This window comes from Macaca mulatta, chromosome 8, assembly GCF_049350105.2.
Source record: "Macaca mulatta isolate MMU2019108-1 chromosome 8, T2T-MMU8v2.0, whole genome shotgun sequence".
Lineage (NCBI taxonomy): Eukaryota > Metazoa > Chordata > Mammalia > Primates > Cercopithecidae > Macaca > Macaca mulatta.
In genome coordinates, this window is record NC_133413.1 from 105,155,938 (window position 1) to 105,175,565 (window position 19,628).

At 40.8% G+C, this 19,628-nt stretch overlaps 1 protein-coding gene across 1 annotated transcript in view; it reads left to right on the plus strand.

Annotated features, from left to right (window-relative positions):
* DPY19L4 (dpy-19 like 4) overlaps positions 1-19,628 on the plus strand; it is a 78,655-nt gene that overhangs the window by 47,696 nt on the left and 11,331 nt on the right. The window contains exons 9-16 of the mRNA XM_002805424.4: positions 1,877-2,008; positions 2,405-2,503; positions 3,298-3,371; positions 4,736-4,894; positions 6,747-6,866; positions 14,646-14,766; positions 17,934-17,990; positions 18,671-18,753. Of these exons, the coding sequence (XP_002805470.4) occupies positions 1,877-2,008; positions 2,405-2,503; positions 3,298-3,371; positions 4,736-4,894; positions 6,747-6,866; positions 14,646-14,766; positions 17,934-17,990; positions 18,671-18,753 (845 nt within the window). The remainder of the gene's footprint in view (positions 1-1,876; positions 2,009-2,404; positions 2,504-3,297; positions 3,372-4,735; positions 4,895-6,746; positions 6,867-14,645; positions 14,767-17,933; positions 17,991-18,670; positions 18,754-19,628) is intronic.

The following is a 19,628-nucleotide window of genomic DNA, read 5'->3' on the forward strand; positions in this document are numbered from 1 at the left end:
TATGAAATTATTAAAACGTAGAAATATAGAACAGGACCTCACAGAGCTGATACTCAGACTTTTGAGCTCAGAAATACCAGCTTTGCTCAAAAGTAAGGCCCTTCAGAATTGGGACCCAGGCCTCTGAGGATGTGGCTGTGTCTGACTGGTCTTGGGTTTCTTGGGCTGAAAGATGTGATGAAGCTAGTTCTTGAAGTGTTGGGAAAACTGCAGCTGCATTCAGTGCTTCCATAGGAAGTAATTGCTCTGTTGGGTTGAAGAAGCATCCTTGAGGTGAGATCACAGGACCCTCAAGTCATCAGGAAGCAAGAGGAAGGAGCAGGCTCCTTCCTCCTCCAGGCTTGCACTTTCCCTCTAGCATTTCCTATTGGCAGAGCTTCATAGGGAACCGACAGGAAAAGCAGAAATGTAGATTGCAGAGTCCTAGGCCCAGCATTGCCAGGCAAAGGATAGAAAGGGGAGTTTGGAACTAAGAGAGTTATTTGGTAACTGGCACACTTCTGTAGAACCAGAACCCAAATCAAAAATAGAACATAAGCCAGGTATGGTGGCACATGTGTGTAGTCCCAGCTACTCGGGAGGCCAAGGCAGGAGGATTGCTTAAGCCCAGGAATTCAAATCCAGCCTGGGCAACACAGTGAGACCCTATCTGTACAAAAAAATTTTTTAAATTAGCTGTGTGAGGTGGGGGCTGAGGCGGGAGGATCACTTGACCAGCCTGAGCAACATGGTGAGACCCCACCTCTAAAAAAATTTAAAAAGGGAATAGATCATTACCAACACCCAGAAGTCTCCATCATGCTCTGTCTCCCAGTCATTACTTCAACCCCCAAGGGTAACTACTGTTCTGACTTGTAACAGTGAGGTATCTTTTTGGTTTTTTTTGAGACGGAGTCTCACTCTGTTGTCCAGGCTAGAGTGTGGTGGCTCAATCTCAGCTCACTGCAACCTCCACCTCCTGGCTTCAAGCGATTCTCCTGCCTTAGCCTTCCAAGTAGCTGGGATTACAGGCGCTTGCCACCACACCCAGGTAGTTTTTGTATTTTTAGTAAAGATGGGATTTCACCATGTTAGCCAAACTGGTCTCGAACTCCTGACCTTTTGATCCACCCGCCTCAGCCTCCCAAAGTGTTGGAATTACAGGCATGAGCTACCGCACCTGACCGAGGTATCTTGTTTTTTTTTTTTTAAGTGGCTCTGGCTATTGACTGATTTTTTTTCTTTTTGTTTTTTATTTTATTTTAATTTATTTATTTTTACTTTTTTGGAGACAGGGTCTCACTCTGTCACCCAGGCTGGAGTGCAGTGGCTCAATCATGGTTCACTGCAACCTCTGCCTCCCAGGCTCAAGCGATCCTTCTGCCTCAGCCTCCTGAGTAGCTGAGACTACAAGTGCATGCCACCATGCCCGTCTGATTTTTCTTTTTTCTTTTTCTTTTTTTGAGACAGTCTTGCTTCGTCACCCAGGCTGGAGTGCAATGGTGCGATTTTGGCTCACTGCAACTTCCACCTACCGGGTTAAGCAATTCTCTTGCCTCAGCCTCCCGAGTAGCTGGGATTACAGGCTCTCGCCACCATGCCCAGCTAATATTTTTTGTTTTTAATAGAGACGGGTTTCACAATGTTGGCCAGACTTGTCTCGAACTCCTGACCTCAAGTGATCTACCCACCTTGGCCTCCCAAAGTGCTGGGATTTCAGATGTGAGCCACCATGCCCGGCCAACATTAAAAATATTGATTGAACATTTGCATAATACTTTCCTAAATTATAGTAGAGCATTTACTGTATAATTATAGTTAAATCTAAATAAAACAAATGAAAACATGTATGATAAAATATAACTTATTCTCACTTATTTTATTTTTGTCACAACAGGTTTATGAAGTTTATAAAATCTACATATTTTCCCTCTTTCTGGGATATTTACTGCAATTTGAGAATCCAGCTTTGTTGGTATCTCCTTTACTAAGTTTAGTAGCAGCCTTAATGCTTGCTAAGTGCCTTCAGGTAATTAGAACTGTCTTTTTATTGTTCTTATTTTAATTTATTTCTTTTGAGATGGAGTCTTGCTCTGTTGCCCAGGCTGGAGTACATCTCAGCTCACTGCAACCTCTGCCTCCTGGGTTCAAGTGATTCTCCTGCCTCAGCCTCCCAAGTAGCTGGGATTAGAAGCATGTGCCACCCCACCCAGCTAATTCTTGTATTTTTAGTAGAGACCGAGTTTCACCATGTTGGCCAGGCTGGTGTCAAACTCCTGACCTCAAGTGATCCCCCCTCCTTGGCTTCCCAAAGTGCTGAGATTACAGGCTTGAGCCACCGTGCTCGGCCATTCTTATGATTACTTTTTAAATTGTTAATTTTTTAACACCTCACTTCTTTATTCATATGCTTTTTCCTCCACAGCTGAATGTGAAGAAAGGAAGTTTTGTAGCTAAAATAATAAAAGTGATTAATTTTTACTTGGTGTGTACTCTGACAATAACATTGAATATTATAATGAAGGTAAGTAACTCTCTGGGATTCATATAGTAAAATAAAATGAATAATGAAGTATATTGGACTAAATTTTAATGAGAATAATGAGGTAGCACAGTAATAGAGTTTAAACAGTATAATTTTGAGTTAAACAATAATCATAACTAGCATATTGGGTGAGAAAGTAGGATTCTGATTCTTTTCTGTATATAGTTAAAAAGAAAAAGGGAATGCATATTTTTTATTAAGTTAAAAATGTCACCATATGGAATAAAGTGAGACAAATGAAAAGTGTTTAGCAGAGTGGGTGAGTTACTTGAGCCTGGTGGGATAAGGTTGAAATGTTCTTGATCACCTGAGGTTAGGAGTTTGAGACCAGGTTGGCCAACATGGTAAAACCTCATCTCTACTAAAAATACAAAAAATTAGCTGAGCGTGGTGGTACGTGTCTGTAATCCCAGCTACTGGGGAGGCTGAGGCAGGAGAATCGCTTGAACCTGGGAGGCAGAGGTTGCGGTGAGCCAAGATCATGCCATTGCACTCCAGCCTGGGCAACAAGAATGAAACTCTGTCTCAAAAAAAAAAAAAGAAAAGAAAAAAAGAAATGTTCTTAGTACCCCATTGTAGTTTATGCTTTAACATAAGGTCATGGTATTGATTTATGTCAGTAAATCTCCTTGCTTCCTAGTCGTACCATATATTATTTATTTATATTTTTGTTTTGTAGTCTTGTTGTGTTTTCTGTCTCTAGTATTGGGGAAAGCATGTGCTTGTAAGCATAGCTAATATTTCTTTGTTTAACTGGTGTTTTTCTCTTCTAGATGTTTGTCCCACACAAAGAAAATGGGCATATGCTGAAATTCCTTGAAGTAAAATTTGGACTAAATATGACTAAGTAAGTTTTAGATTATGTAAGTTTACCTAAATTGATACCACTTAGACAATAAAGATAAAAAAACTTCAATGGCCGGGCATAGTGGCTCACATCTGTAATGCTAGCACTTTGGGAGGCTGAGGCGGGTAGTTCATGACTGCTTGGGCAACATGGCAAAACCCTGTCTCTACAAAAAAACCAACCAAAAAAAATAAAAATTAGCTGGGTGTGGTGGTGCATGCCTTGGTCCCAGTTATTTAGGAAGCTGAGGTAGGAGGACCACCTGAGCCTGGGAGGTGGAGGTCGTAGTGAGCCAAGATCGTGCCAGTGCACCCCAGCCCGGGCGACAGTGAGATCCTGTCTTAAAAAATAAAAGAAAAAAAAAACCTTAGAATGTGTTTACCACATTGTTAAACTTTAACATTTTGTTCTAAACCCAATGATTTAAGTAGACATTCTCAATCCATCAGTGAGCACTCCTGAACATCACTCCATCTCTAACATCCTTCCCCACGGCTAGGGATTGAGGATAGGAGTTTAGAGATGGATGAGAAATGAGGACGCAGATAAACATATATACAACCAGGAGTCTTGTTGATCATACTTAGGGCCAAAAAATGTTTATCCTGATTCATACTGCTCAAAAGGTTTACATTTCAAATGTTATGATTTATCTTAATAAGTAGGTATCTCTTTTTTAAGTGGGTCCTAGTTGAGTTACACCTGTCAATATAGAGTAGGTCTATCCAATAATAATATGTGAACCACTTATGTAATTGTAATTTTCTAGTAGCCGTATTTTTAAAAATACAAAGAAGCAAGTGAAATTAATTTTAACATATTTTCTCTAATATATAAAAATAATTTGTAAACAATGTAAAAATTATTAAGGATATATTTTGTTTTTCAAATCATTATTTTGCTCTTCTTTTCTTTGAAATCCTGGGTGTATTTTGTACTTAAAGTATGTCTCAATTTGAATTGGCCACATTTCAGCTGTTTAAAAACCTCATGTCTCTAGTAGCTACCATATTTGACAATGCATTTGTAGAGGTTAGCCAGCTGAATTGTTTGTTGTCTTCTAGATAAAGATAGAAACCAAAATTCCCTAAAAACTATATTGGGCTTTAGAGATGGTCACGTTACTTGGCAATAAAAAGCAGCAGTTTTACATTCATTAGAGCAGTTTTAGTGAGAGCACATGCGTTGTTTACTAATACGTTACTATTATCGTCATTTATAAAGGATAGTACCTTGCTATTATAAGTAAACGGGTTTAGGAAATGTGGTTTTTCTTAGTTTTTACTGATATTAAAAAAAATACTTCTGTGTTCAGTAGTTTAAAACGTCTGTGAATTTAATATCATGCTTTTTGTCTTCTATAGGAATTTTACAATGAATTGGCTCCTCTGTCAAGAATCCCTGCAGGCACCATCTCAAGATTTTTTTCTGCGATTGACACAGTCTTCTTTATTACCTTTCTATATCCTGGTGTTAATTATTTGTTTTCTTTCTATGTTGCAAGTTATTTTTAGGAGGATTAAGTAAGTACCTATGAGAATCAATCATATTACTAACATACATTATGGAAATATATGAAATACTTATTTTTAATATTCTTCCAATATTTTTATATTTGTTTTAGAGCTTCTAATTCCATTCTCTTTTCATTGACATGGAAAATATCATTATAAGATATGTTGGCCAGGTGCGACGGCTCACACCTGTAATCCCAACACTTTGGCAGGCCAAAGCCGGCAGATCACAAGGTCGGGAGTTTGAGACCAGTCAGGCCAATATGGTGAAACCCCATCTCTACTAAAAGTACAAAAATTAGCTGGACGTGATGGCGCTCACTGTTAATCCTAGCTACTCGGGAGGCTGAGGCAGGTGAATCGCTTGAACCCGGAAGGCAGAGGTTGTGGTAAGCCGAGATTGCACTACTGCACTCCAGCCTGGGCAACAGAGTGACACTCCCTGTCAAAAAAAAAAAAAAAGGTTTTGTTGACCAGAAAAATTTAAACTTAGTTTTTTGTTTTGTTTTGTTTTTTGTTTCTGTCTTTTTTTTTGAGACAGAGTCTCACTCTTGTTGCCCAGGCTGGAGTGCAGTCGCACAATCTTGGCTCTGTGCAACCTCTGCCTCCCGGGTTCAAGCAATTCTCCTACCTTAGCCTGGGTTCAAGCGATTCTCCTACCTCAGCCTCCCGAGTAGCTGGGATTACAGGCATGCGCTGCCACGCCCAGCTAATTTTGTATTTTATCTATGTTGGTCAGGTTGGTCTCAAACTCCCGACCTCAGGTGATCCACCCGCCTCGGCCTCCCAAAGTGCTGGGATTACAGGCATGAGCCACCGTGCTCAGCCCTAAACTTAGAGACTTAATATATAACTGAAGTTTAAATAATCAGTTAAACTTTTACAGACTGATTCACTAATTTGTACAAATGTTTACTTAATATAAGAATAATTTATTCTATTTAACTTAAACGAAGTTAGCAGTATAAGTAGTTTTAAATTACAAAGTTTGAGGCCAGGGGCAGTGGCTTATGCCTATAATTCCAACAATCTGAGAGGCTGACGCAGGATTGCTTGATGCCAGGAGTTCAAGACCAGCCTGGGCAACACAGTGAGACCCCCATCTCTTAAAGAAAAAGAAAAAAAAAAGCTATAAAGTTTGACTAACCTTTGATGTTTTTATCATGTTTGAAAAGACAGAGATTGTGTATAATTTCTTAATTTTAAGAATTTATTCAAATTATGATTTAACTATATTAATTTAGCAATTGCTAGTTGATTCATAATTGATCTTGGAAGAAGGACCTACAAATCTTTATTAAATAATTTTCTTTTTTTTGAGACAGAGTCTTACTCTGTCACTCAGGCTGGAGTGCAGTGGCACGATCTTGGCTCACTGCAACCTCCACCTCCCAGATTCAAGCGATTCTCCTGCCTCAACCTCCAGAGTAGCTGAGATTTCAAGCATGCACCACCATGGCTGGCTAATTCTTGTATTTTAGTAAAAACGGGGTTTCATCATGTTGGCCAGGCCGGTCTTGAACTCTTGACCTCAAGTGTCCTCCCACTTTGGCCTCCCAAAGTTCTGGGATTACAGGCGTGAGTCACTGCTCCTAGCCCTTTTTTATTTTTCTGAAAATTCATGTTTAGTCTTCATAGAGTTTGTTGTCTTCAGGTTCTAAAAGCCATTTGCAGAAACGTAGTATATATGTTAGGTATTTAACTAGTACAATATACTTTCAAATTTTAAAGATCACCTATATTTTTTGTTATGTTGAAATATAAAATTTTAGGTATGTACTTCAAAGATGATAAACAATGTATCTTTGGTTTTTTACAAATATATTTTCAAAGTATTAAAAAGTACATTTTCTTTTTGTAGTGGTAAGTCCCTGAAGGAAACTGTTACTCTTGAAGATGGACGAATTGGAGAAAGACCAGAAATAATTTATCATGTAATTCACACTATTTTATTGGGTTCTCTTGCAATGGTTATAGAAGGGTAAGTGTACTTTATGTGATCCCTTTGTTTTTACAAAGATTGTTGGCCGAGAGCAGTGACTCACACCTGTAATCCCAGTACTTTGGGAGGCCAAGGCAGGCAGCTCACCTGAGGTCAGGAGTTTGAGACCAGTGTGACCAACATGGTGAGACTCCATCTCTACTAAAAATACAAAAATTAGCTGGGTGTGGTGGTGTGCGCCTGTAGTCCCAGCTACTGGGGAGGCTGAGGTGGCAGGGTCTGTCGAACCTGGGAGGTACAGATTGCAATGAGCCGAGATTGCGCCACTGCACTCTAGCCTGAGCAACAGAGCGAGACACCGTCTCAAAAAAAAAAAAAGGTAAAAAAACCCACAAAGATTGTCTTTTTTTTTTTTTTTTTTTTTTTTAGAATCTCGTTCTGTCACCCAGGCTGCAGTGCAGTAGCGCAATCTCAGCTCACTGCAACCTCCGCCTCCCAGGTTCAAGCAATTTTGTCTCAGCCTCCTCAGTAGCTGGGGTTACAGGCGTACAGCACCATGCCCGGCTAATTTATTTGTATTTTTAGTAGTGACAGGGTTTCACCACATTGGTCAGGCTGGTCTTGAACTCCTCACCTCATGATCTGCCCGCCTTGGCCTCCCAAAGTGTTGGGATTACAGGTGTGAGCCACCATGCCCAGCAAAGATTGTCTTTTTTAATGATAATAAGTAGATACATCCAATAATACATTTATAAAACTTTATAAAAACTCAAAACCTATAAACTTTCTTAATTTATCTGGAGTTTACAAAGATGTTTATAGTATAATGAACTGACATTTACTTATTCATTCATTTGTTAAAAAACTATTGAACATATTCCAAGTTCTAGGCGTTGTGCTAGGTGCTAAAGGTACCTCAATAAGCCCAATAGTGGAACAGACAGTCTCTAACCTTATTTAACTTATGGCCTAATGGAGATGACAGATGTCAATCATACAAAAATAAAATTACAACTTTGGTAAGTGAAGGAGATGTACATGGTGCTATAAGAACATATAAAACAGAATTTGACTTAAAGAGATCAGAAAGGTTCCCTAAGGAAAAAGTGCCTGAGACCTGAAGGGTGAGTAGGAGTGGACTAGGTGACCCAAAGAGGCAAGAGTACTGCAGGTAGAGGGAACGGCATATGCCCAGGCCTGGGCAGGAAGGATCATGGCACATTGCTGGCAGGAGGAAAAGGAGCTCAGTCTGGCTGTAGCACAGGGAGCTTGTGGTAGGCTTTTATCCTTTCCTTACCTCATTTATTTTATTGTCTTTCAATGGCAAATGAACTTTTACAAAATATATGTAGGGCCCCATTTAATGTTCAATAAGGTAGAATTTTTGTATTTCACTTGCTTGATCATTTTAGTGTTCTGTATACCTTAAATTTGTTAAGGCAAAATAGGTATTCACATATTAATATTTAGATAAGTTATGTAATAATTGTTTAGGGAGTTTGAATCCTTGAAACATATCTTGCACTATTTATTTTTAAGTATTTAGTTTTTAAACTTCCCTTCCTGCTTCTGTAGAAAATCGTGCCATCTTGTTAATAAACTTTATTAAAATGTATTCATTCAGCAGAAGTTTTTGGTTTTTTCATACTCTTCTAGCAATAGTGGGAGATACAGAAATACACATGATAGGATCCCCCTTCCTCAGAAGCACACAGTCTAGGAAGGTAAATGCAATGGTCAGAAATTCCTAAGACCATCCTTACTTCTGTCACCAACTGCAAGTTTGAGAGTCCTCCAAACTGCCCTCAGGCCTTGATTTTAAAAAATCATTATACTCGAGTTACAGTTTGTTACAGTGAAAGGACACAGATTAAAATCAGCAGAGGAAAGAGACCCATAGGACAAGGTCCAGGAGACACCAAAGCACAGAACTACCATTTGTTCCCTCCCAGTGGAATCATGCAGACAGTACCTGTTTTCCTCTCAGAAACGATGTGTGACAGTACACACGGAGTACTGTCAATCAGGGAAGCTCACCCATGCTTTGAATTTAGGGTTTGTACTGGGGCTCAGTCATATATATGTGGTTGACCACCTGTGTGGCTGACATTAGTCTTCAGCCCTTCAGAAATTGAACTGACACCACATGGCCCAAGGCTCCCACCATAAATCACACTGTTAGCATAGACTCTTATGCATGACCTAAAGGACCCAGGCAAACGAAGATGCTCTTATCAGGCAAGAGGTTACCACCTAGAAGTTGAGGGCAAAGGTCAAATCTCTTTTTAAGCAAGGTTAATCCTTTACTGTACAATAAATAAGATGCATGGGAATACATTTCATAAAAGGCAATATATGAGGCCGGGCACAGTGACTCACGCCTGTAATCCTAGCATTTTGGGAGCCTGAGGCAAGCGGATCACTTGAGGTCAGGAGTTCGAAACCAGCCTGGCCAACATGGTGAAACCCCGTCTCTATTAAAAATACAAAAAAATTAGCTGGGTGTGGTGGTAGGCACCTGTAATCTCAGCTACTCAGGAGACTAAGGCAGGATAATCACTTGAACCCAGGAGGCGGAGGTTGCAGTGAGCCAAGATTGTGCCACTGCACTCTAGCGTGGGCGGCAGGGCAAGACTCCCTATCAGAAAACAACAACAACAACAACAACAAAAGGCAATATATGAAACTCTTTGCATATTAAAGTTAATTATTCTTAAGTTGTAATTCATATAGGAGCATCTTTCTTTAATAGATGAAAGAAGAAAATGTTACCATCTTTAGAAGTTTGGAGCTTTAAATTCTTCAATTAGGTTACTTGTATAGAAACTGAATGTTTAATAGCATTGAAGATAATTATGTTTAAGTTTTTGTTTTTTGTTTTTGTTTTTTGAGACAGAGCCTTTGTCGCCCAGGCTGGATTGTAGTGGCACAATCTCAGCTCACTGCAACCTCTGCCTCCCAGTTCAAGTGATTCTCCTTCCTCAGCCTCCCAAGTAGCTGGGTACAGGCATGTGCCACCAAGCCCAGCTAATTTTGTATTTTGAGTAGAGATGGGGTTTCTTCATGTTAGTCAGGCTGGTCTTGAACTCTTGATCTCAGGTGATCCGCCTGACTCAGCCTCCCAAAGTGCTAGGATTACAGGCATAAGCAGGTGCGCCTGTTTTTGTGTTTTTGAGAGATAGGCTGGGCGTGGTGGCTCACGCCTATAATCCCAGCACTTTGGAAGATGGAGGACGATGATCACTTGAGCCCGGGAGTTTGAAACCAATCTGGGCAACATGGCAAGACCCCATCTCTACAAAAAAAAAAAAGCGCCAGGCATGGTGGCATACGTCTGTGGTCCCAGCCACTATGGAGGCTGAGGTGGATGGATTGCTTCAGCCTTGGAGTTCAAGGCCACAGTGAGTCATGATCATGCCACTGCACTCCAGTCTGGGCGACAGAGTGAGGCCGCGTCTTCAGTTAAAAAAAAGAAAAAAAGACAGGGTCTCATTCTGTCGCCCAGACTGGAGTACAGTGGTGCCATCACAGCTCACTGTGCTCTTGAACTCCCAGGCTCAAGCAATGCTCCCACGATATCCTCCCAACTAGATGGGACCACAGGCTGGTGTCACCATGCCTGGCTAATATTTTTTAAAGTTTTTGTAGAGATGAGGTCTCACCATGTTGCCCAGGCTGGTCTTGAACTCCTGGGCTCAAGCCATCCTCCCATCTCAACCTCCCAAAGTGTTGGGATTATAGGCGTGAGCCCCTGTACCCAGCCACATTTAAGTTTTTTTAAAATTATGATAAAAAAGTACATAACATAAAATCCACTATCTTAATGTTTTTTAAGTATACAATTCAGCAGTGTTTAGTATATTCACACATTGTTGTACAACAGATCTGCACAACATTTTCATCTTGTAAATCTAAAACTGTATATCGATGAACAACTCTCATTTTTTTCCCTACCCTCAACCTCTAATAATCACCATTTTACTTTCCATTTCTTTCTTTTTTTTTTTTTTTGAGACGGAGTTTCACCCTTGTTGCCAGGCTGGAGTGCAATGCTATGATCTCAGCTCACCGCAGCCTCCACCTCCCGGATTCAAGCAATTCTCCTGCCTCAGCCTCCCAAGTAGCTGGGATTACAGGCATGCGCCACCATGTCCAGCTAATTTTGTATTTTTAGTAGGGATGGGGTTTCTCCATGTTGGTCAGGCTGGACTCGAACTCCCGACTTCAGGTGATCTGCCCACCTTGGTTTCCGAAAGTGCTGGGATTACACCAGGAGCCACTGTGCCTGGCCTTTACTTTCCATTTCTTTTTTTTTTTTTTTTTTTGAGACGGAGTCTCGCTCTGTCGCCCAGGCTGGAGTGCAGTGGCGCGATCTCGGCTCACTGCAAGCTCCGCCTCCCGGGTTCACGCCATTCTCCTGCCTCAGCCTCCCGAGTAGCTGGGACTACAGGCGCCCACAAACCGCGCCCGGCTAATTTTTTGTATTTTTAGTAGAGACGGGGTTTCACCGTGGTCTCGATCTCCTGACCTTGTGATCCGCCCGCCTCGGCCTCCCAAAGTGCTGGGATTACAGGCGTGAGCCACCGCGCCCGGCTTTACTTTCCATTTCTATGAATTTGTTTACTTTAGATACCTCATGTAAGTGGAATCCTATAGTGTTTATCTTTTTGTGACTGGCTTATTTCACTTTATGTCACATCATCAAATTTCATCTATATTGTAAGATGACAAGATTTTCTTCTTTTTCAAGGCTAAAAAATATTTCACTGTGGATACAAGGAGTCTTCAAAAAGTTCGTGAAACATGCATATTGGAAAAAACTATGCACGTATTCCAATTTTTTTGTGTGTGCCAAAACCATTGTGCCCCTAGATCAGCTGCAAACAAGAGCAGAGCTCTCCTTTTTTTTTTTTTTTTTTTTTTTTTGAGACAGGATCTTGTTCTCTTGCCTAGGCTGGAGTACCGTGGTGCCATCTCGACTCACTGTAACGTCCACCTCCCAGGTTCAAGCTACTATCCTGCATCAGCCTCCAGAGTAGTTGGGATTACAGGCGTGCGCCACCATCCCTGGCTAAATTTTGTATTTTTATTAAAGATGGGGTTTCACCGTGTTGGCCAGGCTGGTCTCGAACTCCTGACCTCAGGTGTTCCACCCGCCTCAGCCTCCCAAAGTGCTGGGATTACAGGTGTGAGCCACTGCACCCAGCCTCTTAATTTTTGAAAATTAAAAAAATTCTTTTGTAGAGACAGGGTCTAATTTTGTTGCCCAAGCTGGTCGTGAACATCTGGCTTCAAATGATCCTACTGTCTTGGCCTCCCAAAGTGTTGGGATGACAGGCGTGTGCCACTGTACCCAGCCTGGATATTTCTTTATTTTCTCCATTCCATGGCTTTGCTGTTTTATAAAACTGCAGTGGTTAACATTTATACTCTAGGCCCAGATTCTTCCAGTCTCTTCTGAGTTTGACACCAGGGAATATATCATAGAAGGGTCTGATTGTTCTCCTTAGTATTTATTACAAAAGTTGTCCCTTGAAATGTTATTTTTTTCTTGATAATCTGTACTAAGCACTGATATCTATTAATTTTTCTAAACTTTTCCTCTTCCATTTTTAGCAGTTGGCATCTCCTACGGAGATGGGTTCCTTTTGTTTTCTTTAACATCTACAACATAAAGTAATGTATTTTCTTCTAATGATACAAGTTAATTTTTTTTTGTACACCTTGATTTTTAATCTTTTTAATTTAAGAGCTAAATTTTTAACTTTTTTTTTTTTTTTTGAGACGGAGTCTCGCTCTGTCATCCAGGCTGGAGTGCAGTGGCATGATCTCGGCTCACTGCAAGTTCTGTCTCCTGGGTTCACGCCATTCTCCTGCCTCAGCCTCCCGAGTAGCTGGGACTACAGGCACCTGCCACTACGCCCGGCTAATTTTTTGTATTTTTAGTAGAGACAGGGTTTCCCTATGTTGCCCAGGCTGGTCTCAAACTCCTGACCTCAGGTGATCCACCGCTTCATCCTCCCAGTTTGCTGGGATTACAGGCAAGAGCCACCACACATGGCCAAATTTTTATATTTTTACTAGAGATGGGATTTCACCATGTTGGCCAGGCTGGTCTTACACTGCTGACCTCAAGTGATCTGGCCATCTCAGCCTCCCAAAGTCCTGGGATTACAGGTGTGAGCCACTGCGCCCAGCCCCAGGTGTTATTTTTGCTTGTGCCATATATCTACATTAAAAAAAATAGAAAGCAAAAATTAGGTTAACATTGCGCATGAAGTTTTGCATTTTGCTTTTTTGTTTCTTATAATAATTTATTTAGTCAATACCTATCAGAAGTTTGTTTTTGTTTTTGTTTTTTCCAATTTTCTTGCTAGTAAAACAAAATGCTGTAGTTAAAACTCTTGTGTGTGGCCAGGCACGGTGGCTCACGCCTGTAATCTGAGCACTTTGGGAGGCCAAGGCAGGTGGATCACTTGAGGTCAGGATTTGAGACCAGCCTGGCCAACATGGTGAAACCTGGTCTCTACTAAAAATACAGAAATTAGCTGGGCACGGTGGCATGTGCCTGTAATTCCAGCTACTTGGGAGGCTGAGGCAGGAGAATTGCTTGAACCCAGAAGGCGGGGGTTGCAGTGAGCCAAGATCACACCCGCTGTACTTTAGCCTGGGCGACAGTGAGACTCCGCTTCAAAAAAAAAAAAAAAAAACCCTTGTATGTCTATCTTTATACTCTTATGCTAATATATTTTCAGGCTACATTACTAGAAATAGCATTGCCTATCTTAGAGGGTTTTTTTTTTTTTTTTTTTTTAAGACAGAGTCTTGCTCTTCACCCAGGCTGGAGTACAGTGGTGCAATTTTGGGTCACTGCAACCTCTGCCTTCCAGGCTTAGGTGATCCTCCTGCCTCAGCCTCCCAAGTAGCTGGGACCACAGGCATATGTCACCACGCCTGGCTAATTTTTGTAGTTTTGGTAGAGACGGGGTTTCACTGTGTTGCCCAGGCTGGTCCCAAACTCCTGGCCTCAAGTGATCCACCCACCTCAGCCTCCCAAAGTGCTGGGATTACAGGCATGAGCCACCACACATGGCCAAATTTTTGTATTTTTACTAGAGATGGGATTTCACCATGTTGGCCAGGCTGGTCTTACACTGCTGACCTCAAGTGATCTGGCCATCTCACCCTCCCAAAGTCCTGGGATTACAGTTCTCCAGACTGCCTTCTGAAAAAACTCTAATAGTTTATATTCTCTCCAAGAATACAATTTTCCTGCATCCTCATCAGTTTTTTTTTTTTTTTTTTTTTTTTGAGACGGAGTCTCACGCTGTTGCCCAGGCTGGAGTGCAGTGGCGCGATCTCGGCTCACTGCAAGCTCCGCCTCCCGGGTTCCCGCCATTCTCCTGCCTCAGCCTCCTGAGTAGCTGGGACTACAGGCGCCCGCCACCGCGCCCGGCTAATTTTTTGTATTTTTTTTTTTAATAGAGACGGGGTTTCACTGTGGTCTCGATCTCCTGACCTTGTGATCCGCCCGCCTCGGCCTCCCAAAGTGCTGGGCTTACAGGCTTGAGCCACTGCGCCCGGCCCCTCATCAGTATTAATGCTTTTATTTTATCCTAATTTGCTAGACCACATGTCTGCTTGATTTTTAAAAAACTAGATAACAATCTGTTGCTGAAAATTAGAGGCTAAGCTTTTTCACTGTCCCTTAACATTTTGGTATTTTTGTGAGTAGCAGGAAAGAGCTCAGAGGAGAGAAATTAGATAATAATGGTGTTCACAGGATGTCTCATGTATGACTCCATTTGTGTTTTCCAGCTTGAAGTACATCTGGATTCCTTATGTGTGCATGTTAGCAGCATTTGGCGTATGTTCTCCTGAACTTTGGATGACACTTTTCAAGTGGCTTCGATTAAGAACTGTACACCCAATATTGTTGGTGAGTCATTATTTCGCGTTAAGTATTTGTTTCTCTTCTGATTATATAAAATCAAAGCTAATAAGTGGAAACTACATTGAATACAATTGAAATAGCATGAGTAAATTACATGATGACTTACAGGTAGAAAAACAGATCCTGTGCAAAACATTTTTTAAAATAATTTCTGGGCTGGGCACGGTGGCTCACGCATGTAATCCCAGCACTTTGGGAGGCTGAGATGGGTGGATCACTTGAGGCCAGGAGTTTGAGACCAGCCTGGCCAACATGGTAAAACCCTGTCTCTACTTAAAATACAAAAAAAACTAGCTGGGCATGGTGGCACATGCCTGTAGTCCCAGCTACTCGAGAGGCTGAGAATTGAGAATTGCTTGAACCCAGGAGGCAGAGGTTGCAGTAAGCCAAAATCACACCACTGCACTGCAACCTGGCAACAGAGCAAGACTTTGTCTCAAAAAATAAAAATTAAAAAAAAAATTCTGATTATCAAAGTAATGCATTTTAATGCATACAACTTTAAAAATAAAAGGTAAAAATGTAAGTGAATCAGTAATGTGAGAGGCCACCAAGAATTAATTTTTATAATATCTTTCTTGGTTTGATTTAGAACTATGGTATATTTTCTATATGAATGGAACATTCCATTCTGCCTGCTGTGTGCTTGGGATACAAAGATAATTATAGCATAGTTAATTTCATCAAGTGGATTATAATCTCTGGGCGTAAAAACAGATAATAAGAATTCGACCCTCTGTCCCCTGCTCCCTCCGCTTCCACTTTCTCCAACCTGCCAGCTCTTCCTTCTCTCCCTGTCCTGCCTCCTAAAAAACAAAAAGAACTTTTCATAGGGTTCTTTTAGAACATAGGGAAGCGCTACTTAATTCTGTTTTTCTTTTTTTTTAGGCACTCAAATAAGGCTTTCCAATCTGAGATTAGAAAGATATTTAGTTATTAGGCAAATGAAGGGGAAAGAGAGGGTATTCATGGTAGAAGGAATAGACACAGAGGTAGGCAAAGAACATGATGTAATCAAAGGGACTGGGAAAAAGGCACAATATATTTAGTTTTCTTGGCACACAAAGTGTGAGGTAGGTAGGGGTGGTCAAGAAATGAGACTGGAGGCCGGGCGCGGTGGCTCAAGCCTGTAATCCCAGCACTCTGGGAGGCCGAGACGGGCGGATCACGAGGTCAGGAGATCGAGACCATCCTGGCTAACACCGTGAAACCCCGTCTCTACTAAAAATACAAAAAACTAGCCGGGCGAGGTGGCGGGCGCCTGTAGTCCCAGCTACTCCGGAGGCTGAGGCAGGAGAATGGCCTAAACCCGGGAGGCGGAGCTTGCAGTGAGCTGAGATCCGGCCACTGCACTCCAGCCCGGGCTACAGAGCAAGACTCCGTCTCAAAAAAAAAAAAAAAAAAAAAAAGAAATGAGACTGGAGAAATGGAGGAAGGTGAGGCCATGGGGTCCCTGAGTGTCATGCTGCAGAGCTGGCTCTCATGCCGTCGGCAGTGGGAAGGAATTGGGATGTGTATGCCTCATGGAAAGCGAGAGAGTCAGACTTGTATTTTCTATTTGCTCACTCTGACAATTCTGTGAAGGATAGTCCACAGGGAACAAACTTCAGTCACAGAGGAGGCAGAGTGGATAGAAGTAATTGAAGCTTCAATTTATTGAATGCTCATTATGTCAGGTACTGTTTGAAGCATTTCACATGCTATTCAGTCTTAGATTTTCTCTGTTTTATAGATAAAAACAAGGCTTTAATTGGTTAAATAACTTGCTTGAGATTGCCAAGCTTGTAAGTATGGAAATCATGCTTCACGCCCAGGATTTTCTTTTCTCTTTTTTTTTTTTTTTTTTTTTTTGAGACGGAGTCTCGCTCTGCCGCCCAGGCTGGAGTGCAGTGGCCGGATCTCAGCTCACTGCAAGCTCCGCCTCCTGGGTTCACGCCATTCTCCTGCCTCAGCCTCCCGAGTAGTTGGGACTACAGGCGCCCGCCACCGCGCCCGGCTAGTTTTTTGTATTTTTTAGTAGAGACGGGGTTTCACCGTGTTAGCCAGGATGGTCTCGATCTCCTGACCTCGTGATCCGCCCGTCTCGGCCTCCCAAAGTGCTGGGATTACAGGCTTGAGCCACCGCGCCCGGCCTTTTTTTTTTTTTTTTTTTTTTTGAGACAGAGTCTGACTCTCCCAGGCTGGAGTGCAGTGGCACAGTCGTGGTTCACTGTAGCCTTAAACTCCTGGGCTTAAGCAATCCTCCTTCCTCATCCTCCTGAGTAGCTGGGGCTTCAGGCACACTCCACCATGCCCAGCTAATTAAAACATTTTTTTTTTTAGAGACAGGGTCTCTCTGTGTTGCCCAGGCTGGTCTCAAACTCCTAGACTCAAGCAATCCTCCCACCTTGGCCCCCTAAGTTCTGGAATTATAGGTGTGAGCTATCGCACCCAGCCACACCCAGGTTTTTCTGACTCCAAAGCCCATTCGATTAGCAGTATGCCAGATTGGAATGAAAAAAGTAGTTAGAAGATCAGTAAGCCTCACTGCTTATTAAGTATGGGGAAATGAGGAACAGGGAGATATCTTAGATGTTTCCTAGGTTTCTGGTGGATCATAGGGTCACTAAAAGACATGGGACAGTAGGCAGAACACGTTTTATTATAGCAGGACGATGATACATTATCTTTAATGATATTCGTGTCGTATTTTGCCAGTCTTATTTCGAGGAGAGTTTATGCATTCTTATTTTAACAGACTAGTGTACCGATGTATATTAGCTATTTTTTTGTGTTAATTCGTTGTCTTTTTTGTTGATAGCTTTTCATGTAGTAGTGTACTATCCTTTGTAAGATCTGTATAACATAGATTTCTGGCAAATTTTTCAAATATCGACTTGCCATTTGAAATTATGAGCATTACCTTTTTAATGTTCTGCGTTAAATTTTTATAGTAAATGTTTATGTCTCACTTTACTTCCAAGTTAATATCTTTGAAAGTCATTAGTTTTCACCCGTCTCATTCTGTGAACTAGGTTCTATGTTGACTTCATTTTTTTTGAAATTTTGTATAACTATAGAGATATATGATTGATCATAGAGTAGTGTCTATTACCTCTAACATGTATTCTGAAATGTATTTATCTGTAATCCTTTTTGCTTTCATATTTTAGGCTCTTATTCTGAGCATGGCTGTGCCTACTATAATAGGTCTCAGCTTATGGAAAGAGGTAAAACAATTAGATTTTTATATTAATAAAATGTACTTTATCTACAAGGGTAGTGATAAATTTGTATGTGTGGGTAGGAAACATGTTGAGACACTATCCTAACAAAATAAAATGTAATATTCTTAGTAATGCTTAATTTTTTTTGTTATTAGGAACATTGTAGAAGAGCTAAAACATTTCTAGAATGCCACCTGATGCTGTGTTCTGCAGTCTAATGCTAGTGTTAATTCAGTTTATAATTGGCAAAGGAAATTGCTGAGTAAATAGGAATTAATATTAAAACACATTTTGTTAACTCCAAAACTTTATCATCTATGAAATGATATAAATTCTGCAAATTATTGGAACTGAAAATTTATTTATTTAATTATATTGTGTGTGCCTGAAAGATACAACTGATGATCAATTTATTATTGTTTGGTAATGACAAAATTATTTGTTGAGTCAAAGCAGTGAACTAACCATAAAATAGATTATTTGGATTGAGAAAAATAAGCAGGCCATTGAAGGAAAGCAAAGAGATCCATCATGACATTTTTTCCATGCGAAAGGTGTTGTAATATCATTTGCCTTAAGTTAGTCTGTTAGTCTTTTGAAATACTGTGGAACAGTTTTAAACTTTCTAATTACTGACATATACCTTTTGGGGCTTTTTTTTTTTTTTTTTTTTTGCATTTTAGTTTTTTCCAAGATTAATGACAGAATTAATGGAACTACAGGAATTCTATGACCCAGATACAGTGGAACTTATGACCTGGATAAAGTAAGGATTGAAGTGCCCAAGACTATTATTAAGCTATTAATTAATCACTGCATGCTATCTAATGAATTCACAGGAAATAATAAATTAATACTTCTCCAAATTTTTTCATCAAACTCAGGAGTTTTAGGGATATTTAGGTTTTGTTGGACTTAGTGATTCTAATTTTCTGCTCATCTCCATGGGCTTGAAAATATAGCCTTGGTTGGTATGAGATTTGAAAGTGCCATTGTCAAACTAAGTGTTTGGGATAAAAAAGAAGAGCTATCCTTTTATTTAGAGAGTCAAGGGGATGCTTATTCTGGCCTGTGTTGGAGGTGAATTGTCAGTGGATAACTAGCTTTGATAACCAGGGGTTTGAGATTTTAATGCCCACACAGGACAGGAGATGTGGTCTTAGGCCTGTGGAAGCAGGGAATTGGAATTGCGAACCCCCCAACACACACATATGTAACTCAGGGACCCTCAGAAGGCTACACTGACAGTGAAAGGATAGAAGAGCAAATACCTAGTCAGTGGAAGGATGGAATAGCAAGATACCAGACAGTAGAGAAGGAAGATAAGAAAGCATGTCTCTCACGCATTCATCTCTTGGTCAGAGAAATTCTCCCCTCTCAATTTATAGCAATGGATCTGAATTCATGTGGGTTTATAGTTTGAAATTATACTTGTCTAGTGTAATTTGAAATTATGCTTGTCTAATCTAAGAAACCCCAAATTAAGAAATTAGCATTAAAAGTGGTTTGGGGTTGGTCTGGAATGCATGACACATCTTCAACCCATGTTATACAGGATTCCATAAGAAAGTTTCATGAAGGTAAGCTCTAAAATTATAAAACACATAAGCAGTTCAACGAAGCTTGTCATAAACGCAGAAT